This window comes from Musa acuminata, chromosome BXJ3-10 (genome assembly GCF_036884655.1).
Source record: "Musa acuminata AAA Group cultivar baxijiao chromosome BXJ3-10, Cavendish_Baxijiao_AAA, whole genome shotgun sequence".
In the NCBI taxonomy this organism is placed as follows: domain Eukaryota; kingdom Viridiplantae; phylum Streptophyta; class Magnoliopsida; order Zingiberales; family Musaceae; genus Musa; species Musa acuminata.
In genome coordinates this window covers 22,514,789-22,532,027 of record NC_088358.1, presented here as the reverse complement: position 1 = coordinate 22,532,027, position 17,239 = coordinate 22,514,789, and the positions used below count along the sequence as shown (strand labels likewise).

General features: G+C 35.6%; 1 protein-coding gene across 4 annotated transcripts; it reads left to right on the top strand.

Annotated features, from left to right (window-relative positions):
* The first annotated feature begins 302 nt into the window (after window positions 1–302).
* LOC135651869 (uncharacterized) lies at window positions 303–17,202 on the top strand. Of its 4 annotated transcripts, none has more exons than XM_065172423.1 (14): window positions 314–1,092; window positions 1,916–2,665; window positions 4,089–4,283; window positions 4,490–4,837; window positions 7,311–7,435; window positions 7,580–8,743; window positions 9,770–9,904; window positions 9,985–10,160; window positions 10,270–10,433; window positions 12,554–12,630; window positions 14,163–14,262; window positions 15,756–15,817; window positions 16,115–16,274; window positions 16,498–17,202. In XM_065172423.1, the coding sequence occupies exons 1-14, from the start codon at window positions 925–927 to the stop codon at window positions 16,666–16,668; spliced, it is 3,795 nt and encodes a 1,264-aa protein (XP_065028495.1). In that variant the 5' UTR covers window positions 314–924; the 3' UTR covers window positions 16,669–17,202. The 4 variants fall into 4 exon arrangements, 3 of the variants coding, with proteins under 3 accessions (XP_065028497.1, XP_065028495.1, XP_065028496.1); XM_065172424.1 differs by having other exon boundaries at window positions 317–1,092; window positions 9,763–9,904; window positions 10,001–10,160; XR_010501969.1 differs by lacking the exons at window positions 12,554–12,630; window positions 16,498–17,202 and having other exon boundaries at window positions 305–1,092; window positions 16,115–16,191.
* Window positions 17,203–17,239: the final 37 nt, after the last annotated feature.

Here is a 17,239-nt window from a genome sequence, read left to right as displayed (position 1 = left end):
ACCATATAATAAATTCAATAAAAGCTCAAAGAGCAAAGATAAATAGATCTTAGGACATAGATATTGAAGATGTTATAATCCATGAACTTAGATCTGATACCTATCCATGTTCACATTGTAATAAGCGAATATGTAAACGCATAAAAGTATTGGATTATCTCAAACTTTGTAGCAAAAAGAACAAATACAATTTCGAGTATCGAATTAATTTGACAAATACTTCAAAAATTATAACAAATTTAAGTATTTTCCAATCAATTCACGTCTTAGATTTGAAAGAACACACAAATACTTTCTCTTGTCTGTATATTTCTTGGCGCTACCTGCCTTGTGATTGGACATGCCGCGGGTGTTTAGACGTAAGACTGGTAAGAAGGCGGGTGGATAATAATTTCGTGCAGTTAAAGTTGGCAATCTGCTGACCTGTTTTGGGCCGTCAAGACATATTCCTTGCCATCTCCTGCTTCTCCACTTCCACCGCCACTGTCCCACCGACCGCCGGAGACTGCAGCGCCACTGCCGTGGGTGCTGAACCACCGGGAGGGACCGCCTATGACCTGTTCAACGCCGGATAGTCGCCGCTCACCTCCATGAAGTAGACTCTCCCCTCTCTTTCTCCGTGCATTCCTGCTGGCGGTTTTCACGGGAGATCCGTCTCCGGTGATGGTTGGGAACGGAACAAGAACGAAAAGACCGGAGATGAGATGAGGGCAGGAATAGGAAGAGCGACCTGGACCTAGGTTTCGGTCTCGGTGTAATCGCTTGCTTTGAGATTTGCGAAAGGTCCCTCGTTTCATCATCGGAGAGCGGGAAAAAACCCGCACCTTTCGAAAGCTACACGGAAAAGAAGAGAGGAGGAAAGGAAATCATAAACCCTAACCCGAAGCACGCAGGTCTGCGGAGTGGCCTCTCCCCGTGTACCTTATGGAGATAGATCCGAACTTTTCCTCGCTGCTTCGGACCCTAAGGGTGGACGACCCATGGGTTCCTCCCAAGACGTGGGAATCGATCCCCTCCGAGAGCGGCAGAGTTCGATCCGCTGATTCTTGCGGCCAATCACAAGATCCGATATACGAATCTTCTTTAATTTCTGTGAGTCAATTCTTGGGCAATTATAACTCCCTATTGGCCATTCTTCCATTTCATTTTTTCGGTAATATGTCTGACACTAAGATAAAGACTCCGCTTTTTTTTTTAAAAGAAATCTTTTTGAGGGTTATTCATGGGGGTCTGTTGAAAAATGGATATATTAATTTCCAATCGGATGATAAAATGAGATTGATTGCATTTTGGTTTTCGAAGAAAAGAAACAATTACAGTAGTACAAAATTATGTTGATGTTGGGATGGACGAATGCAGGAAGTGCGCAGCTGAAAGATTACTAATGATGGGATTATGGAACCTTGGCACACCGAGGAAGGTTCAGGGGAAACAAAAACAGAATAATGCTAAAAAGCTTTCAAATGTGTCTAGCTATGAGAGAGGGACATTTGATTGGTTGTCTTGAATGTGTGCGGTAAAAAACGATTGGGTTTTACTATGATGAAAAACCACAAATTTTTCTTGGTTGTATACGTCAATGCTTAAGGGGGTAATATTTTTTTTTTCTTTATCTTCACCAATTACCCATTAGATGCTTTAGAAATTTGCACAGATTTGATAAAGAAAGATAGCCTGTTATTGATCTTGATGATTGATTTTTCAGTCATCTTCTAGGATGAGATGTTTCCTATCCTATGGTCTTTGCAGATACACAAATATAAGACCTTTGGTTTTGTTTACTAAATAACTGGCATATATCTACATTATGAATTGTAAATTTGATGTTCCTATATGTACTATATTCTTTACCTTTCAGCGCACAATATTGCCAAAGGTGTAATAATTTTATCCTCTTTTATCATTTTCTCTGCAGGAGGCTAATTTGGTTCATCTGGTTGTAAATGCATTGCTAGGCATAAAGTCATCCATAATGGAAATTGATAAGCTCGCAGCAGTATTCTCTTCAAGTCCAGCTGATAGAACTTTTCATAGAGTCCCTACTTTATGGTGTCGATCATTGAGCACCAACGCTTTGGGAAAGATTCTTAAATGTATAAGCCACTCAGGTCTTGTTGTATGCTTACTCCAGAAGTTTGTTAACTTTTATCAGTGTGCAAATCGAGATGTACAACAAAGTGAAGACAAGGGAGAGGGAAGTACTAGTCTAGAAGACACCAATTTTTTAGAAGATCTTCTAGGATCACCCCCAAATAGGAAAGTTGTTAATATGAATGAAATATGGATGCAACCACCTTATAGTTTGATTAACCAAGCGTTTGCTGTAGCTGTTAAAAAAGTTCTTCAAGGATACTTTGGTGCCTTGAATACTATGCAAGCATCTGTTAAGTTGAGGCGCTCAGCAATGACGTTTGAGAAATCTGTTGACATTCCTGATGGATCATGTGGATACACAAAAATTTCTCAATCAGGAATTACTCTTCTGGAAGTTTTTCTGCACACCAATGAATTGAGAACACAAATTGAATCCCTGGGAAACATCTGTTTTCCCAGGTTTGCTGATCTTGCTGTATCTAGAGAGGCTTTGACAGCTGAGACCAACATAGAGTTTCATAACTTCCCAAGAGGAGTAGATTTACTCTCATATTTGTATCTTCAGCTACGTGTAAGCCTATCAAAACTTTTGTCTAATCTCAATATTTTCTATTACTTTATTTGTGTTGTCTGCATATGTTTTGTCTTATTTCCTTACTTGATTAGCATCCTTTGCTAATATGTTGTGATGCATGTATAATTATTTTCACTTGAGATGTTTGTATCAAGAGCCTAGAGTATATAATTTTTCATTTATTATAACATTGGCCAGGATGACTTGTGATATATGTCCTATGTCTTGTCATTATGACTTGGTCATGAACTTTCATTTTGATTGTATTGCAAAGCCAATGCCTATTTAAAGACTTTGAAAAGGCGTTACTTTCTTTACATTTTGAATTAAGTTTTTTTTAATTTTTAATAGAGGAATATTTTTTTGACATGCACATAGAAATTCTAAGTCTGAATGACAGGCCAAACTTATTGTCAGACAAGTGCATACTAAAAGTTATTATGTCGATCGATTTTGATTTAATGGTTTAATAGCTAAATGTTTAGGTTTTAGGAAAGTTTGTTGTGCATATTCTTTGTATTTTCTCGTTAGTCAAAAGTCTTGTTCATTTGGTTAAGCACTTCCTTTTCCCCTAATAGAGAGTTATTAGTCTGCATAAGTACCATATTTAATCCATCTTATGCACTTATATAATATGACAAATGCAACTGATCTTTACATGAATCTGATAGAAGGATATGAATTTTTGACAGTGCCACATCTTGACTACCTCTTCCCTCTCTCCAAAATCCTCTCTCTGATGCTTCCATGGTGATAAATTATGTTTGTGATTATCCTCGGGCACCTGTTTTTAGTCTTTCCACCATCTGCTACATCCTGAACTTGCCGTATTTAAAGAAGTAAAAGTACATGCATGAACCATTCCTCTTCTACTTATTTCTTGTCCACATAACACCAACTATTGTAACTTGGAAAAATGCTTTGTACATGCACTCCACCTGGAAGTGTATGATCACTTAACTTGTAAATACTCTGACATCATAACTGTTAAATCACTAGCAGGGAGCCCTCTAGCCATATAATTGCTCTTTTATGCATCTGAATATGCATAATTTTGCAACTATAAAGTGGCTACACTGTTCAGAGGAACTTGGAGCTTCATAATTGGCTTTCTTGTGACATTTTGTTGCTTTTAGTAGGATCAGAAATTATAATGCAGTTCAGCTATTGATAACTTCCTCTTGGCTTTGTAGCGTGTCTGAATATTTGCCATACAATGAACTAGACAGTATTCTTGGCCATTGTTTTACTTGAATATGAAGTAAAACCCCTAGTAGATGGCATATTATATATGAATTTGATTCATATGACACTGTTTGCTTGCAAACTTTGCGCACATAGTCCTTTGAAGCTAACTCTCAAAATTGAAATTAAATTCATGGTAAGGCTGACAAATTTCTCTTTTTCCTGTTTTCAAAAGAATGCTGATCCTATTCATCATGCACTTCTCAAGCATCTCTTTGTTGGTTCATGTGAACCCTACTGTGGCTTCATCAAATCATGGATTTTTCGTGCAAGCATTGATGATCCTTACAGAGAGTTTTTTGTGCACAAGTCAACAAAATCTAATGCTGCAAGTGAATCTGTTGATAAGTTATTTCTGACAGAAATCAAGGTACTTTCTTCCTGTTTCTTTTCAGCCACAACATGAGATTTTCACATAATATATCTTTTCTTTGGTGACATGTGTTCACATCATTTATACACGCAAATTCATATATATATATATACACACACACACACACAGCTTTTTCCTAAATACTGATGTTTGTGTTCAGCTTAATTTATTTATTTTATTTCTGTTTGAGGTTAAAATTCCAGGAGCAAATTGGCATCTCAGTTCCTTGCTTTCTGAAAGATGTTCATCGTCCCCTTGTCCGAGCTGGGCTACAACTTCAAGTTCTTGTCAAATTTCTGAGCTTATTTAATTTTGATTTTGTTGGAAGAAGCGCTAATTCACATTGCAATTTGGCAAATATTGAGGAAATTCTTCCTTGTTGGGTTGGCATGTCAACTGATTCAGCATTCCTCTCAAACTCATTAACATTTTGCAAGCAGAGAATTGAAGCGTTGATTTGTCAGAGACAAAATATATACCAGATGATGCTCGAAAAGCTTCAAGTGTTTTTCTCAAAATCTGACATTAGATATGAGAGGATGAATCACATGGTAAGAGTGGTGATATTGCCTGTGACAAATTATTGATTTTAGGTTATATCTTTAGTATCTGATTCTGGTCATTTTTCCCCATATATCAGCTGTGTGCTATAATCTCGATCAGCTCAATTAGAGTGATACTATCATGGATATCTTCCTTCCTTCCAGAGCAATATTAGAATGCATAAGATTAGCTAGATTTATTATTGTGTAGCATTCAAAATTTGCACATGTTAGACCTACCTATTATCTTGCAGTTGAGGTGCTATCCATTCTTTCAGACTTATGTATCATCACACTAATTATAATTATATTGTTTCAGGCTTATAGTCATTTAATATATGTGTTGTTTGGCTTGCAGTTTTACAACGGTGAAGGAGTTATCAAAGCCTTGAACAATCATGTTGTTTTACTCTATCATAGTTTTTTCTTTATCACTTGCTCGTTTATTGAATGTTACTTGTTGGTTCATCTATTGCTTGTTAGTTCTGCTAAGATAATTATGATTATGTGTGATTGGTGGTGGCAATCTGAACCTTTTGATCTTCAATCATTCAAAGACTCTATTCGACACATTATAAACCTCTATTGGTTTATCCATGTATGTATTCAATCGGTGCTGAAATTTTGTCAACACATTTCATTTTTGAATTTTTTGATCAGCCAGTGAATTGTCAGCTATTATACTGGCATTTCTGTTTGGTGGTTATTTTCTTACATCCACCAGGCTACCACTGATGTCTCACATCCATTTATTAAAAGCAGTGGAAGTTTAGAGGTTCCTTCTCCTTGCAACTTTCCCCTTTCGGTGAAGGCAAATGGAAAATACATCATATTAGTAGGAACTTAGTTGTGGCATAATTGGCAGTTGTTCAAGTCAGAATGTATCATTCAGGCATGGCACATGAATCTTGAAATCCGTTGATACTTGCTAGGGTTTACATGAATTGATGCTTGAACAGATCCACTGTCTTCCCTTGCTCTCATGTTGGATCCCTGCCTATCTCTACTGTTAGAGATGCACCTAGCCATGTTATGCTGACATGATAGTATTGCATTGCTATAGAGTTAAAGTTGCAAGGCACTTGAACATAGCACGAGTAAACTTAAGATGTACTGGTGTGTCGTAAGATAACTTTACCTTGTGAATAGATTTCTATTGGTGGATTTTGTTTGCTGCCCTATTAAACCTAGTATTATAAATCATCTTTGTTGTTTCCTCAAACAGTTTGTTGTCTCTGTCTAATGCTCTATTAACTCAATGAGCTTGTTGACCATCTGACATAGATTTATTTAGCTTCTGCCCTTCATTTGTACCTGTTCATTGCTCAGTTTTGTTTTGCATTATTGTGATTTTCCTTCAGCAAAATTCTTGTTCTTCCTATCATAAGGAATATTTTAGTACGTTGGCAGACAAAATTTACACATTTCTGTTATGCAATAAACTTATTGAATTTATTAATACTAACCTACATTTGGTATACTCGTACTAATAATTAATAAATATGCGAGTTTAGAGTCTTTAGACAATCATCCTTTTATGGAACTTATGTGGAAGTGAGGGTTGTGAATTATGAGGAATTGAGCATGGTTCAACATGGGTTCTTGCCAATTGACTGAGGCTTTGAGCTTGCAAGTGATGTAGAGCCACACACTTGGTGCAGATTGGAGTTTTGTGCTGGCCAGTCTTGTCAAGGTGACCTCTACATGAAAACCTTACCGAATATTAGGAGTTTCTGAGTGGTTTCACCTTCACTATAGTTTTGGCAATGAATTCATTGAGGTAATTATTAGAGAATAAGGTCCCTCTTGTGTGCATAATGCTAAGGAGTGAGAGGGAGATTGTCAACATGAATACACTACTGCTCTAAATTCATTAGTGAACAAGGACTTCACAAACGGAAAAACAATCATATGGAAGTTTATTTGACTACAAAAATGTTAATACCTGTTACAAGGATATGACGTTTGTGGAAGATATCCTTCAGTTTGGTAAAAGGATTCTTTCATCCTTTTTCTAGAAAACCCTTAACCACCCACTTATGGAGCATTTCTGTTTCTTTTTTGTGACAGTAAACTTCAGTTTTTGCTCAAGTGAAAGTTTGAGATATATTTTTACTTTGATCTTTTGAAAAATTTTTCTAGTTTGAGATAAGATAGATGCTTATTGTAAGTATATGCCTGCTGTTTATTTTGAATTTTTATGCTGGTTGTTCTTTCTTTAATTTGTTCTATTGTCTCCAAATTTACTTGTTTTGCTTTTGAGTTTCCTGTCATTGTCTAAGGAATTAAGCTAGTATTTATTTTGGCACAATCACTGTGTTTTGTCTAGATATTGACATTTTTGAAGAAAAATTATTGAAGCGATTCACCAAATAATTATTTTGTAAGTGAATCACCAATTAATTATTTTGTCTAGATATTGCTTGATTCACCAAGCAAATTTATTTTCTAATATGCATTTATTTAAGTAATTTTCTTGTAGGTAATTCCCTTTAATAATGCCCAGAGCTTGTACAGTGGAAGAAGTCCTAATATCCCCATCATTTTGCTTTCTGGTGCCGATTATGTCTTCTCTGCAACAACCGATGAGCCAGAAGCTACCAGGATGTATGATTCTTCATGTCTAATTTATTTCAACAAATCGTACATATTCCATTCACTCACACATCTGATACATGGTTTGATATCATTGTCATTTGTCATTTGACGTTCATAATATACTATCTAATGTCAGCTGTTTTCTGATTTTAGATGTACAACTCAAAACGCTACTGATGCTTCTTATACATCTGAGGAGTCTTCATATGAACTGGATTCATTGCACAATTCAGAAAACTCTTTTTATAGTTCTGAAGAGGAAACTGAGTCTGAGGGTTTCCTTACTTCTGGCAATCATGTAATGCCACCAGAATATCTTCTGCATTCGGATTCATTGCCCTGTTATACAATTAAAATTCCATTCCCAAACTCCAATGAAATTGGAAGGCTGTGCTTCTCTCAAGCCTCTTGTTATAGTATGCCTAAACAACATGGACCTGCTGTTCATCATTATAAGAATGAAAAGATAAGTAGTTCTGTCTCCTTTTGTTGTGGAGATGAAAAACCAGTCATGACTCCAGTTCTTTCAGATGAGAACTACAATTCTGACAATTTCTGGCCAGTAGGACTTCTGAAGGCTCCTTTCTATCACATCATCAACTACAGAGGTCCAAAGCAACCATGCTTAGCTCCGCAAAGTATTCAGATGACTGATGAGAACTCAGGAACCCTGGAAAATACAAAATCAGTATTTGATAAAGTTATTGTTCCATTCAGTTCAAAATTAGATATGGGTGGAAGATTTGAATTCATGAATGCTAGAATTGGACCTTGGTGTCACGACATTTTTTCATCATGGAACTCCAATGAATACTATGATCTTAGTGCCAACCCGATTTTGACAAGATTTTCTTGGTTTAGTAATATGGACATTTTAAAAGATAGAAGCTCCAATAAGAGACACCGTTCACATTTCCCATACTTTGACTTCTCCTCGGTGGTTGATCCTTGTAATTTCTCGATAAATGTTTTAGCCACTCCTGATAATGGGTTGGAAGTTGAAGCTTCTAGGATTGGGAATTCAAATCTTGCTATTGTAGGCAGTAATGGAATCTTGGCTGACTCTGTACAACATAGTAATAAAGACCAACCAGATTTAAAGCCCACATGTTCATCAAATACATCAAGAGAGGCACACCACACACCAGGGCATCTTCCTTCAAGCGTTTCTGGGGGGGCACTCTGGGTGGGTTCATTACATTATTCTAATGAAATTGAATCTTGTGCTGAAGACAAGTGGCATGATTCAGGGGCAGAGTTTGAGATGCCACCTGATGTTGTCATAGACAAATGCATAGTGCAAGAGATATTGCTTCAGTATCCTTGAATCCACTTTTATATTCTTTAATTGCTTCCACCATAATGAAATATAAATATGGTGGTATTTTCTCCTCGCCATGGCTAGTAATGAACCAATTTTTATGTGGAGCTTTATGTTGCTATTCTTCTTAGTGCAAATTGATTGTTTACTGTTGAATGTCTTGATCATAGGAGATTCTTTCTCTAGCACATTGTGATACCTTCATGAAAGTCAGTTATTTAGATGTTATGCTATCTTGATATACACATCCATTTAGTTTTTCTTTTACTCTAAAAAATTGAGTGCTATGCCAACATGACTTCTTAAGATTGTAAATTAACTTTGCTTTATCTTTGGTTCTTCATTATGTTTTCATCAATTATGAATGTTTAGTGGTCTGGGTAGGGCAAGTCGTCACAGTTATGTCTAGAACAGGATGATAATTGAAAATTTCTGTTTGTTTTGTCTTGTTCATTTCTTTGTAGAATTTTGCTTTGACCTTTAGAAAGTTCCACTGAATTTCCAAAGCTTGTTATTAACAGTAAAAGTTCTCTCGTGCTGCGGGATTTTCATGTTGACATACATGAAGATGCTTCCTTACAAGAAAATCAACAAAACGTGAACTTGAGATTAGAAATAAAGTATGTAAGTTATAGGTAAATTCATTTTTGGAGACTAGGATATCCATAATGATAACTATTGCAGTCCAATTGAAAATTCATGCTAAGTATTTAAGAAGTAGAAGCTTAAGGATGGAGGTGAAATTAAGAGATGTTGATGAGTTTATAGCTGATCCCTTGGCTTGGATTCAAAGGACTAAGGTTCTGAAAATGTTTTGTATTTATCATCTCCAAATTTAGTTGTAAAAGTTGTAGTGTATATAGCTTGTGTACGTTCTGTAGTTTCTTATTGTTATTTTTGGCAACACAATATTTGCTACATGATGCATAAGCTTTTACTAGTGGTTTTTAAATATAATGATGTTCCGTACCAAGTTTTAGCATAGGTTTCAGTCTTTGTTCCTTGACCACTGAAGATACAAGTATGTCAGCAACTTTGCTATCAAGTTGCTCGAGGAAGGTTTTGATCTGCATGAACATTTGTTGGCATTGCGGCGATATCATTTTATGGAACTGGCAGACTGGGCAGATACATTTATTATTTCTGTTTGTAAACAGGTACTCTCCTGAAAGCATTCATACAAGTATAGTATCCTGAAGGTCAATTTCTATTTTTCTTATGTTTTAAGATATATTAGTGTTTTTTCCTTCAAGAAATGGTCTGTTGCTGAACCAGAGAAGAAAGTAGCAGAGATGCAAGGGATCCTTGAGTTGTCATTACAAAGATCTTCATGTGAAACTGATCAATACAAGGAGAGGTTATATGTGTACATGAATGGACAAAGCATTGTGCCTGTATCAAATTCTTCAGCTGGTATGTAATCAATCTTTTGTTGCCTATATTTTCTAGTAAACTTCAAAATCAGTACTGGCAAATTTATATTGGTTTGTCTTATGATAAAATTTGAAAGTTTAATTGGCAGGTCTCAATATCTTTGATTTTATGTTGTTGGGTTACAAAGTTGACTGGCCCATCAAAATTATTGTGACACCAGCTGCACTGAATATTTATGCTGAGATCTTTCATTATCTCATTCAAGTCAGACTTGCCGCTTTTTCTTTAGTTGAGGTCTGGTACTATATAAAGGTAACCTTTTATGAGCAACTATTTTTGTGCTCGTTTCGACAAGCTATTTCCTAGTTAAACAGGCATTCTTTAGATAGAACATTAGTCTGTACCATAGGCTTTTGTTTTGTTTTTTTTAATGGATATTCATGGGACATGATTATCACTAAGTTATAGACAAAAATTTAGGTTTGTCTTTTCATGGATATTCATGAGTCATGATTATCACTAAGTTATTAATTTAATAACTCAGCACCCTTTCACTTACAGACCCTGTATATTTCGTCCTTTGAAAACAATCATGAAATTGAATTTGATAATATCCATGATTTTTCTAATGGGAGTTCTCATAATAGGTAGGCTGGGCTTGCATATTAGTATTGGGAAGAAAAGAAAGCAATAACTTCTTTTAGTTGCTGCAGCTTTGAGCTTTTCACCTGGTCGAAGAAGAGTCTAAACTTATTATCATCAAAATTAGATGACATTAGAGCAAAATTGTCAGGAACAGTAATTTTTAATATGGGCTGATCTTGATCTGATCTGGATCAAGATAGACCAGTTCTGATTCTATTGTGGCTGATATACTGGCCTTTTGAGTTTTGCCAGATAATTTGCTGGAAATCACTAGTCTAGTAATCCTATATGAATAAGAAAAAGAAAACAGAGAGTAAAAGTGGACACGAAAGAAACAGGAAAGAGGAAGAGTGCAGGGTGGTGGAGGGGGGCCTACCTCGTTGGATGTTTCTGCCATGAGTGGAATCTTCTTGTTGCTTGCTGGATTAGTGGAAAAAATGGTTAGACAGTAAGTGACTGTGACAGAGGAGAGCAAAAATTTGAATAGTATGATGAGAGACGAGAGTTGGATTGAGAGATTATGGAATGTACATGCAAAACATAGGCATGTTTTGGTAGATGGGTATGGTGTTTATTGTTTCAACTCATGCTGTGTATTGCGTAACATAAAAGTCAAAGTGCTCTAGTGAAAGATCTTTTCCCATGGATGAGTTTAGAGGTCCATAGTATACTGAATGGTGTATGGGTTGCAATTGCATATCTGATTGCTTTTTCTTCTTTTTTTTTTTTTCTTTTTTTGTTGGAAAACCACACAATGATATACGTGCAAAGCCTAAGCTCTATATTAAAAGAAATGGTTTTTATTTTCTTGGTGAAGTGGCATTTGCTAGGATGTCGATGGGATTTCCATGTATTTTCAGCCTGATAATCTTTCTGTTGTTACAAAAACTGGAGCAGTCTAGTCTAACCCGTCATTTGAGATTAAATAATCTTGATGATGGTTCAGCCCAATTGACAACAGCAGGATGTTCAGTTTGGACAATTGGCAGCCACATTTCAGTCTAAAATAGGACTGTTAAGGTGCTAGAGCCCAATTTGGTTGGGAAACAAAAGATCCAACTCTTAGGAGACAGACAAGGGGCCTTGTGCTAATCTTGAGCACAACATCCTATTAACCCAATAGTTAACGAGTTGAAGAGACCATTATGATTGCTCTGAGAAGTGAGAATTGGTCAATAAAAACTTCTGTTGCAATATGTCTATGCTTTTTCTGAAAACAAAAATGTAATAGAAAATGAAAATGTACTTGCAGCCTCCAGTCCAAGATTTTAAATTGTTTCTTACTGTATTCATTAGCAGTTGATTTCCATTTGTAGTCCTCAATCCATGCAACTTTGGAGCTTTGGTGTTTGTTTCAAGGCCTAGAATTTCTAACCTTTGGAAGATAATTTCTATGGTGAATCTTTGCTTAACATTCTTACATTCAGTAACAAACCAGTTTGCCTTATGCAGGTAAATATAAAAGATCAAGTGATCAACAATTCATCAACCTTGGTTTGATGGTCCTGGATGTGTTTTGTTGTATTATTTTAATGATTTGTAAAAGTGGGGATGATTTTCAGCTTCATTAGAAGTGGTAACTGAGGGAAGATCACCAAAACTAGGACTCGTCTTTGGAAGGAACCATACATAATTAAAATATCTTATACATTTTTTTATTTGATGAATGCATATGCTTTAACCACTTCTATTCTGCTATTGTGTTCCCTGCAATGCTCTTTTTAGCATATGATAATATATAAACACTTTATAATTGGCTTTTGAAAATTTTAATCCTCAACTAACAGGCCTATCAGAGTTCCGTATTGCGTGGTCAAGATTTGAAATTTCACAAAATAGACTTGCAAAACTTGATAAAATTAAGGTACTAAACATCATTTTCTTTTACTTGATGAATGTCTTTTTGTTACTATAAAGTTCACATTTGTATGTTATGGTTTTGTAATGCATGTTCTGAGTTCATAGATGGCAAAATCCATGAGATTGTTTGCAATCAATGCCTGATTGCACATTGTCTGCAGGACCTTTTACCTGGAAACTGATGTCTGCTAATGGCTTTCCCATGTCCTTTTTCTCATATTAATTTATTTCTTTGCTTTCCAATGCTCATATGAGTAGCTCTTTCTACAAAGGTTATTTGGAGATCACATCCATTGCTATTTTTCATTCTAGTTCTCTATTTTTCATATGCTTCTAAGAGCACAAAGCCCTGATCATTCATTTTTCTCATTTGACATTATTTCTGATGTCACCATAGATAAAACTTTGATGCATTTTAATTTTTAATAATGCAATCAGAGATATGTTATGGTTGGTATCAGATATATAAGGTTCATTACCAACATCTCATGTCATTGATGCTTGATATCTTCAAACATTTTCCATCATATATTAAAGATAAATCCTCTTATGCAAGATTTTGGATTCAGTTTTAGGATCAAAAGTGGAAATTTGGGGTAGAGATCAGATGGGACTGATATCTTTGCTGATTTCTCTATGGTACCTTCTAAAATATACTATGCTTGTATGTAGGCCTGCAACTTTTATCAAGGAATTTAACTGACCAATTATTTTGTAGGGCACTGGTGCACATATGAACTTTAGATGGTGCTGTTTGTTTAGAGGAGTATGCATACTCCAAAAATTCAGAGTAATCCAAAAGTAATATGAGCAATTGGAAAATGAGAAAAACTAAGAAATAATAATAATCTCCACCAAAAGGCACTAGGAAGTCAAAGAAACATGTTATACATAATCGATTGTGTACCAGAAATTTGATGAATATTATCGATGATAACCTTATCGTGTACCAGTCCCATGTCTATCCTTGAGGAACTGATGTATCACCACACTGAGCAATGGACAGCACCTACCTTTGCTGATTTAAACAAAGAAAAAGAAGAGGGAACAAAAAGAGTAAAAGACAAGTGCTTACTTCTCTCTTCTGATGTTATGCTCCAATTTGGATTTTTACTCAAACGGGTAAAAGATCCAAATTGGTCTGTCAATGATATGTTATCAACTCAATGGGAATCCATATGCACATTATTCCATGAATAATCACCAGTAACCATTACCTTTTGCATAACCTTAGAGCAACAAGTATGTGGAAAAATATTATATGTCACTTCAACAAAACCTGGTTGAATTGATCAATGCTTGTTTAGGTCATTAGATGGTAGAATTTGAAATACTACTGTGGCCTGTAAACTGAGTCTTCTACCTTTGCTGATGGCATAATTTTCATTTAGCTGCATGATGCTGTCATACAGAATCAGGTTACTTTCTTGTAGTGAATCATGTTTAGGACTACTGAAAATTGATTGTTTGTTGACTGTAAGAACATATAAAAGCCTGGTAAAAAGCTTGTTGTTCAATTGTTTCACAAATTTTCAGGCAACAAATGAATCACTTTTTGTCTGCTCTGCAACAATATCTGCATTCACAGTTGTCAAATGTCTCCTGGTCTCGTTTTCAACATTCCCTTAAACATCAGGTATAATTTATTTACTTGAAACAATATCTTTTCTACCTCAAAAGGAGTTGCCAATAAACAAGGCTTCCACCATACATGTTTTAGGGATTGTTACTTCTGCAGATCTTTACACCGCATGTGTAGATATTTTCCTTTTATTGATTCCACAACCTCAAAGTTGTGTAGAACTACCTCATTGCTGCAATGTTGTCTGTTCAAGTTACCTAAGACTTGCTGTGATTTTGTGACTGTGTTCAATTGTCAGAATAATTATGAAATGATGCTGGAAGAAGTTACTCACATGATTCATTTTAGTCAATGTTGTAAGCTGATTGTTTTATATCTTAGAGAAGATGTTAATTAATTCCTCTAAACACAAGTAACCTTCTGAATAAGGTGGATTTGGACCATTTGATCAACTTTTCTGGAGTCTTAACTATTATGTGGCTGCAGTGTAATTGCTGACTCTTCGGACAAGAATTCTCCAAGGCATTCAACAATTGTCTTCTGTAATGGGACTCCTGATAAGAAATTGAGAAAGAAAAATGAAAATGAAGTAGACAATATAGTAAAGAGGATGCTGACAAAGTAAAAGAGAACAACTATATTCTGGTTTAGAAAGAATATGACAAAGATTAAAAGAAGTAATTTGCAAAATATAGGAATGTAGTAACGAGAAAATGGAGCTAAATGAAAGAGGTGAAGAATATTTGAGGACTACTAAACTTTCTGGTGGCTAGAAACAAAATCTTGTGGACAACCAAAGTATATTGGTGTCTTTTACTGCATGAAAATGTTTCTTCTTGCAAAGTTATTATTCTGGTGCATTTCTGTCCCACTTAATGAATGGCTCTGATGTATTTTTTACTCTAAAACCCCTTAATCATTTGTATGGTTGTCTGTTGAGCATCCTTTCATAGCATCTGGTTTGCAATCTGATCAATTATTGGGAGTAAAAAATAATCTCTTTTCACATTTGACTTGGGGAAATGTAATAATAGTTTTGAGTTCAAGTTTCATAATATAAGATCATGGAAAAATGAAGAATAGGTGATATCACATTTTTATATACCATAAATGTTCAATAAACTTGTCCAATTTTTTTCTCGTTGACTTGCTCTTTGTTTTGATGGTGCTGACCAGACATTGAAGAAGTCGATCTTCGATCGTCTTTATTGTCTTGAGAGAAAGTGATCATGCACACAGCAAATGTCACCGCTCATCTTCTGCTAAGAAACATCAGTCGATTCACTTCCATCATTTCATGAGAAATTATAAATCTAATGTTTCAATTTGTACATCTTCAAAATTTTCATCCTATCAGTCAGCTATCGGCAGCAATATTTATAAACATGATACTATCGAAAGTCAAAACAACCATGAGGAGCTTTGCGCTCCAGTATTATTTTGTCTTTTATAATATGTTGTTAGCTGCCAGGCTGCACGACACAAAATTTGTTACTGCTTTTCTGAAAAGGTTATTGTTTAACTTTTGATTGGTGATGCTTGCGCAGGTCAAAGACATGCTAGACTTAGAATCTGTGCACATGTCATATCTTGCGGAAGCTTTACACATGTAAGTAAATTGTGGATTAACCTCGTAGATATTGCTCTCAAAACCATTACTCATTGTTAAATCACAAGACAACTTAGATCAATGAGGACAAACTAATGGAAAGGAAAACAAGAGGGGCCACAATGCTCTATGGCACTTATCTACCTTCCCTTGTTATGTCAGAGCCTCTCAAATAAATTTTTGAATGCTCTTTAACTTCAGATTCCAAGTGGTTCTTCACGGCCATGAATAATGAGTTCTCTGCATCTGTTTAACAAGTTGTCTTACTGTAGCAAGTTTACTATTTTTCCCTTTCAGATGCTTTTTATCTGAGGACACAAAGCCTGTAGCTGTTATCATAGAAAACATTTTGCAATGTGCTTTAGACTTTGGGCTGCATCTAACTGGAGGTCATTTATATGCTGGAACCAACAGACCAGGACCATTAAACTTGCAATCTGACATAAACCTGTGTAAGGTAATAGCTTATTTTTCTCATTGACGTTGTATCTTGTTCTTTTGAAGTCATTGGTAAATGGTTAGTTCTCTACTTTGGATGTTGTGTCCAGTCAGAAGATGAATCTTTCGCATTCCATATACGTGGAAAAACACTGACATGATATGGTGAACACAGTCTAAAGTCTCGTGGGCTGTTTTTTAAATTATAAATGGTTTCTGAGTTCATTCATGTCATGCTGCAGGTTTCCACAATTCAAACAATATTTGAAAGAAATCTTAAAGATTTGTACCTATTATATCTCAAGTCTCCGAAGCATGTTGACTTCAGTCTTTGTCGTTTCTGGGATCACCTTAACTACAATGAGTACTACTCCAACATCTTCAACAGAGACACTAACTACTTGTGCTTGTGAGACTATATCCAGATTTATCAACAGTTTGCAGACGAGTGTGTGAATATGATGAGATGATTCCAATTAGAATCCAGGCAGGCCATTACTGGGTACCTTTATTTGCGATACTGTTATCTCGGAGGCAAGAGACACATCTCGGAACTCATGCAGTTTCAGTATCATGGTCAGTCATATGGCATTCTACATTTTGGCAGAAGACAGAATCCATTTACTTCATTGACTTGCAACTTAGATGCTACATTTCTTGGATTCTGCCACTTTGACATGTGGAATCTAATAGGTGCATGATAGATTCAGTTTACATGTTTCACAGCAGTTGCTTGTCATTTCTTCCTTCATCAACCAAGTCCAAATGTAGTTTTTCAGAGAATACGCCGTGTTGATTGCGATCGTCGTAATCCTCTCTCGTACACCGAAAAAAAAGAAAACGGCTCTGCCAAATGTATAATTCGGTTTAATCCGTGTTGTGTAAATTGTAAGAAAGTGTGTTGCGACATTTGATTCTTGGTTAAATGTAATGTATGATTCCTTCTATCAGAAGACTGTTGATGCTTAGAAAGAATTTGGGTTG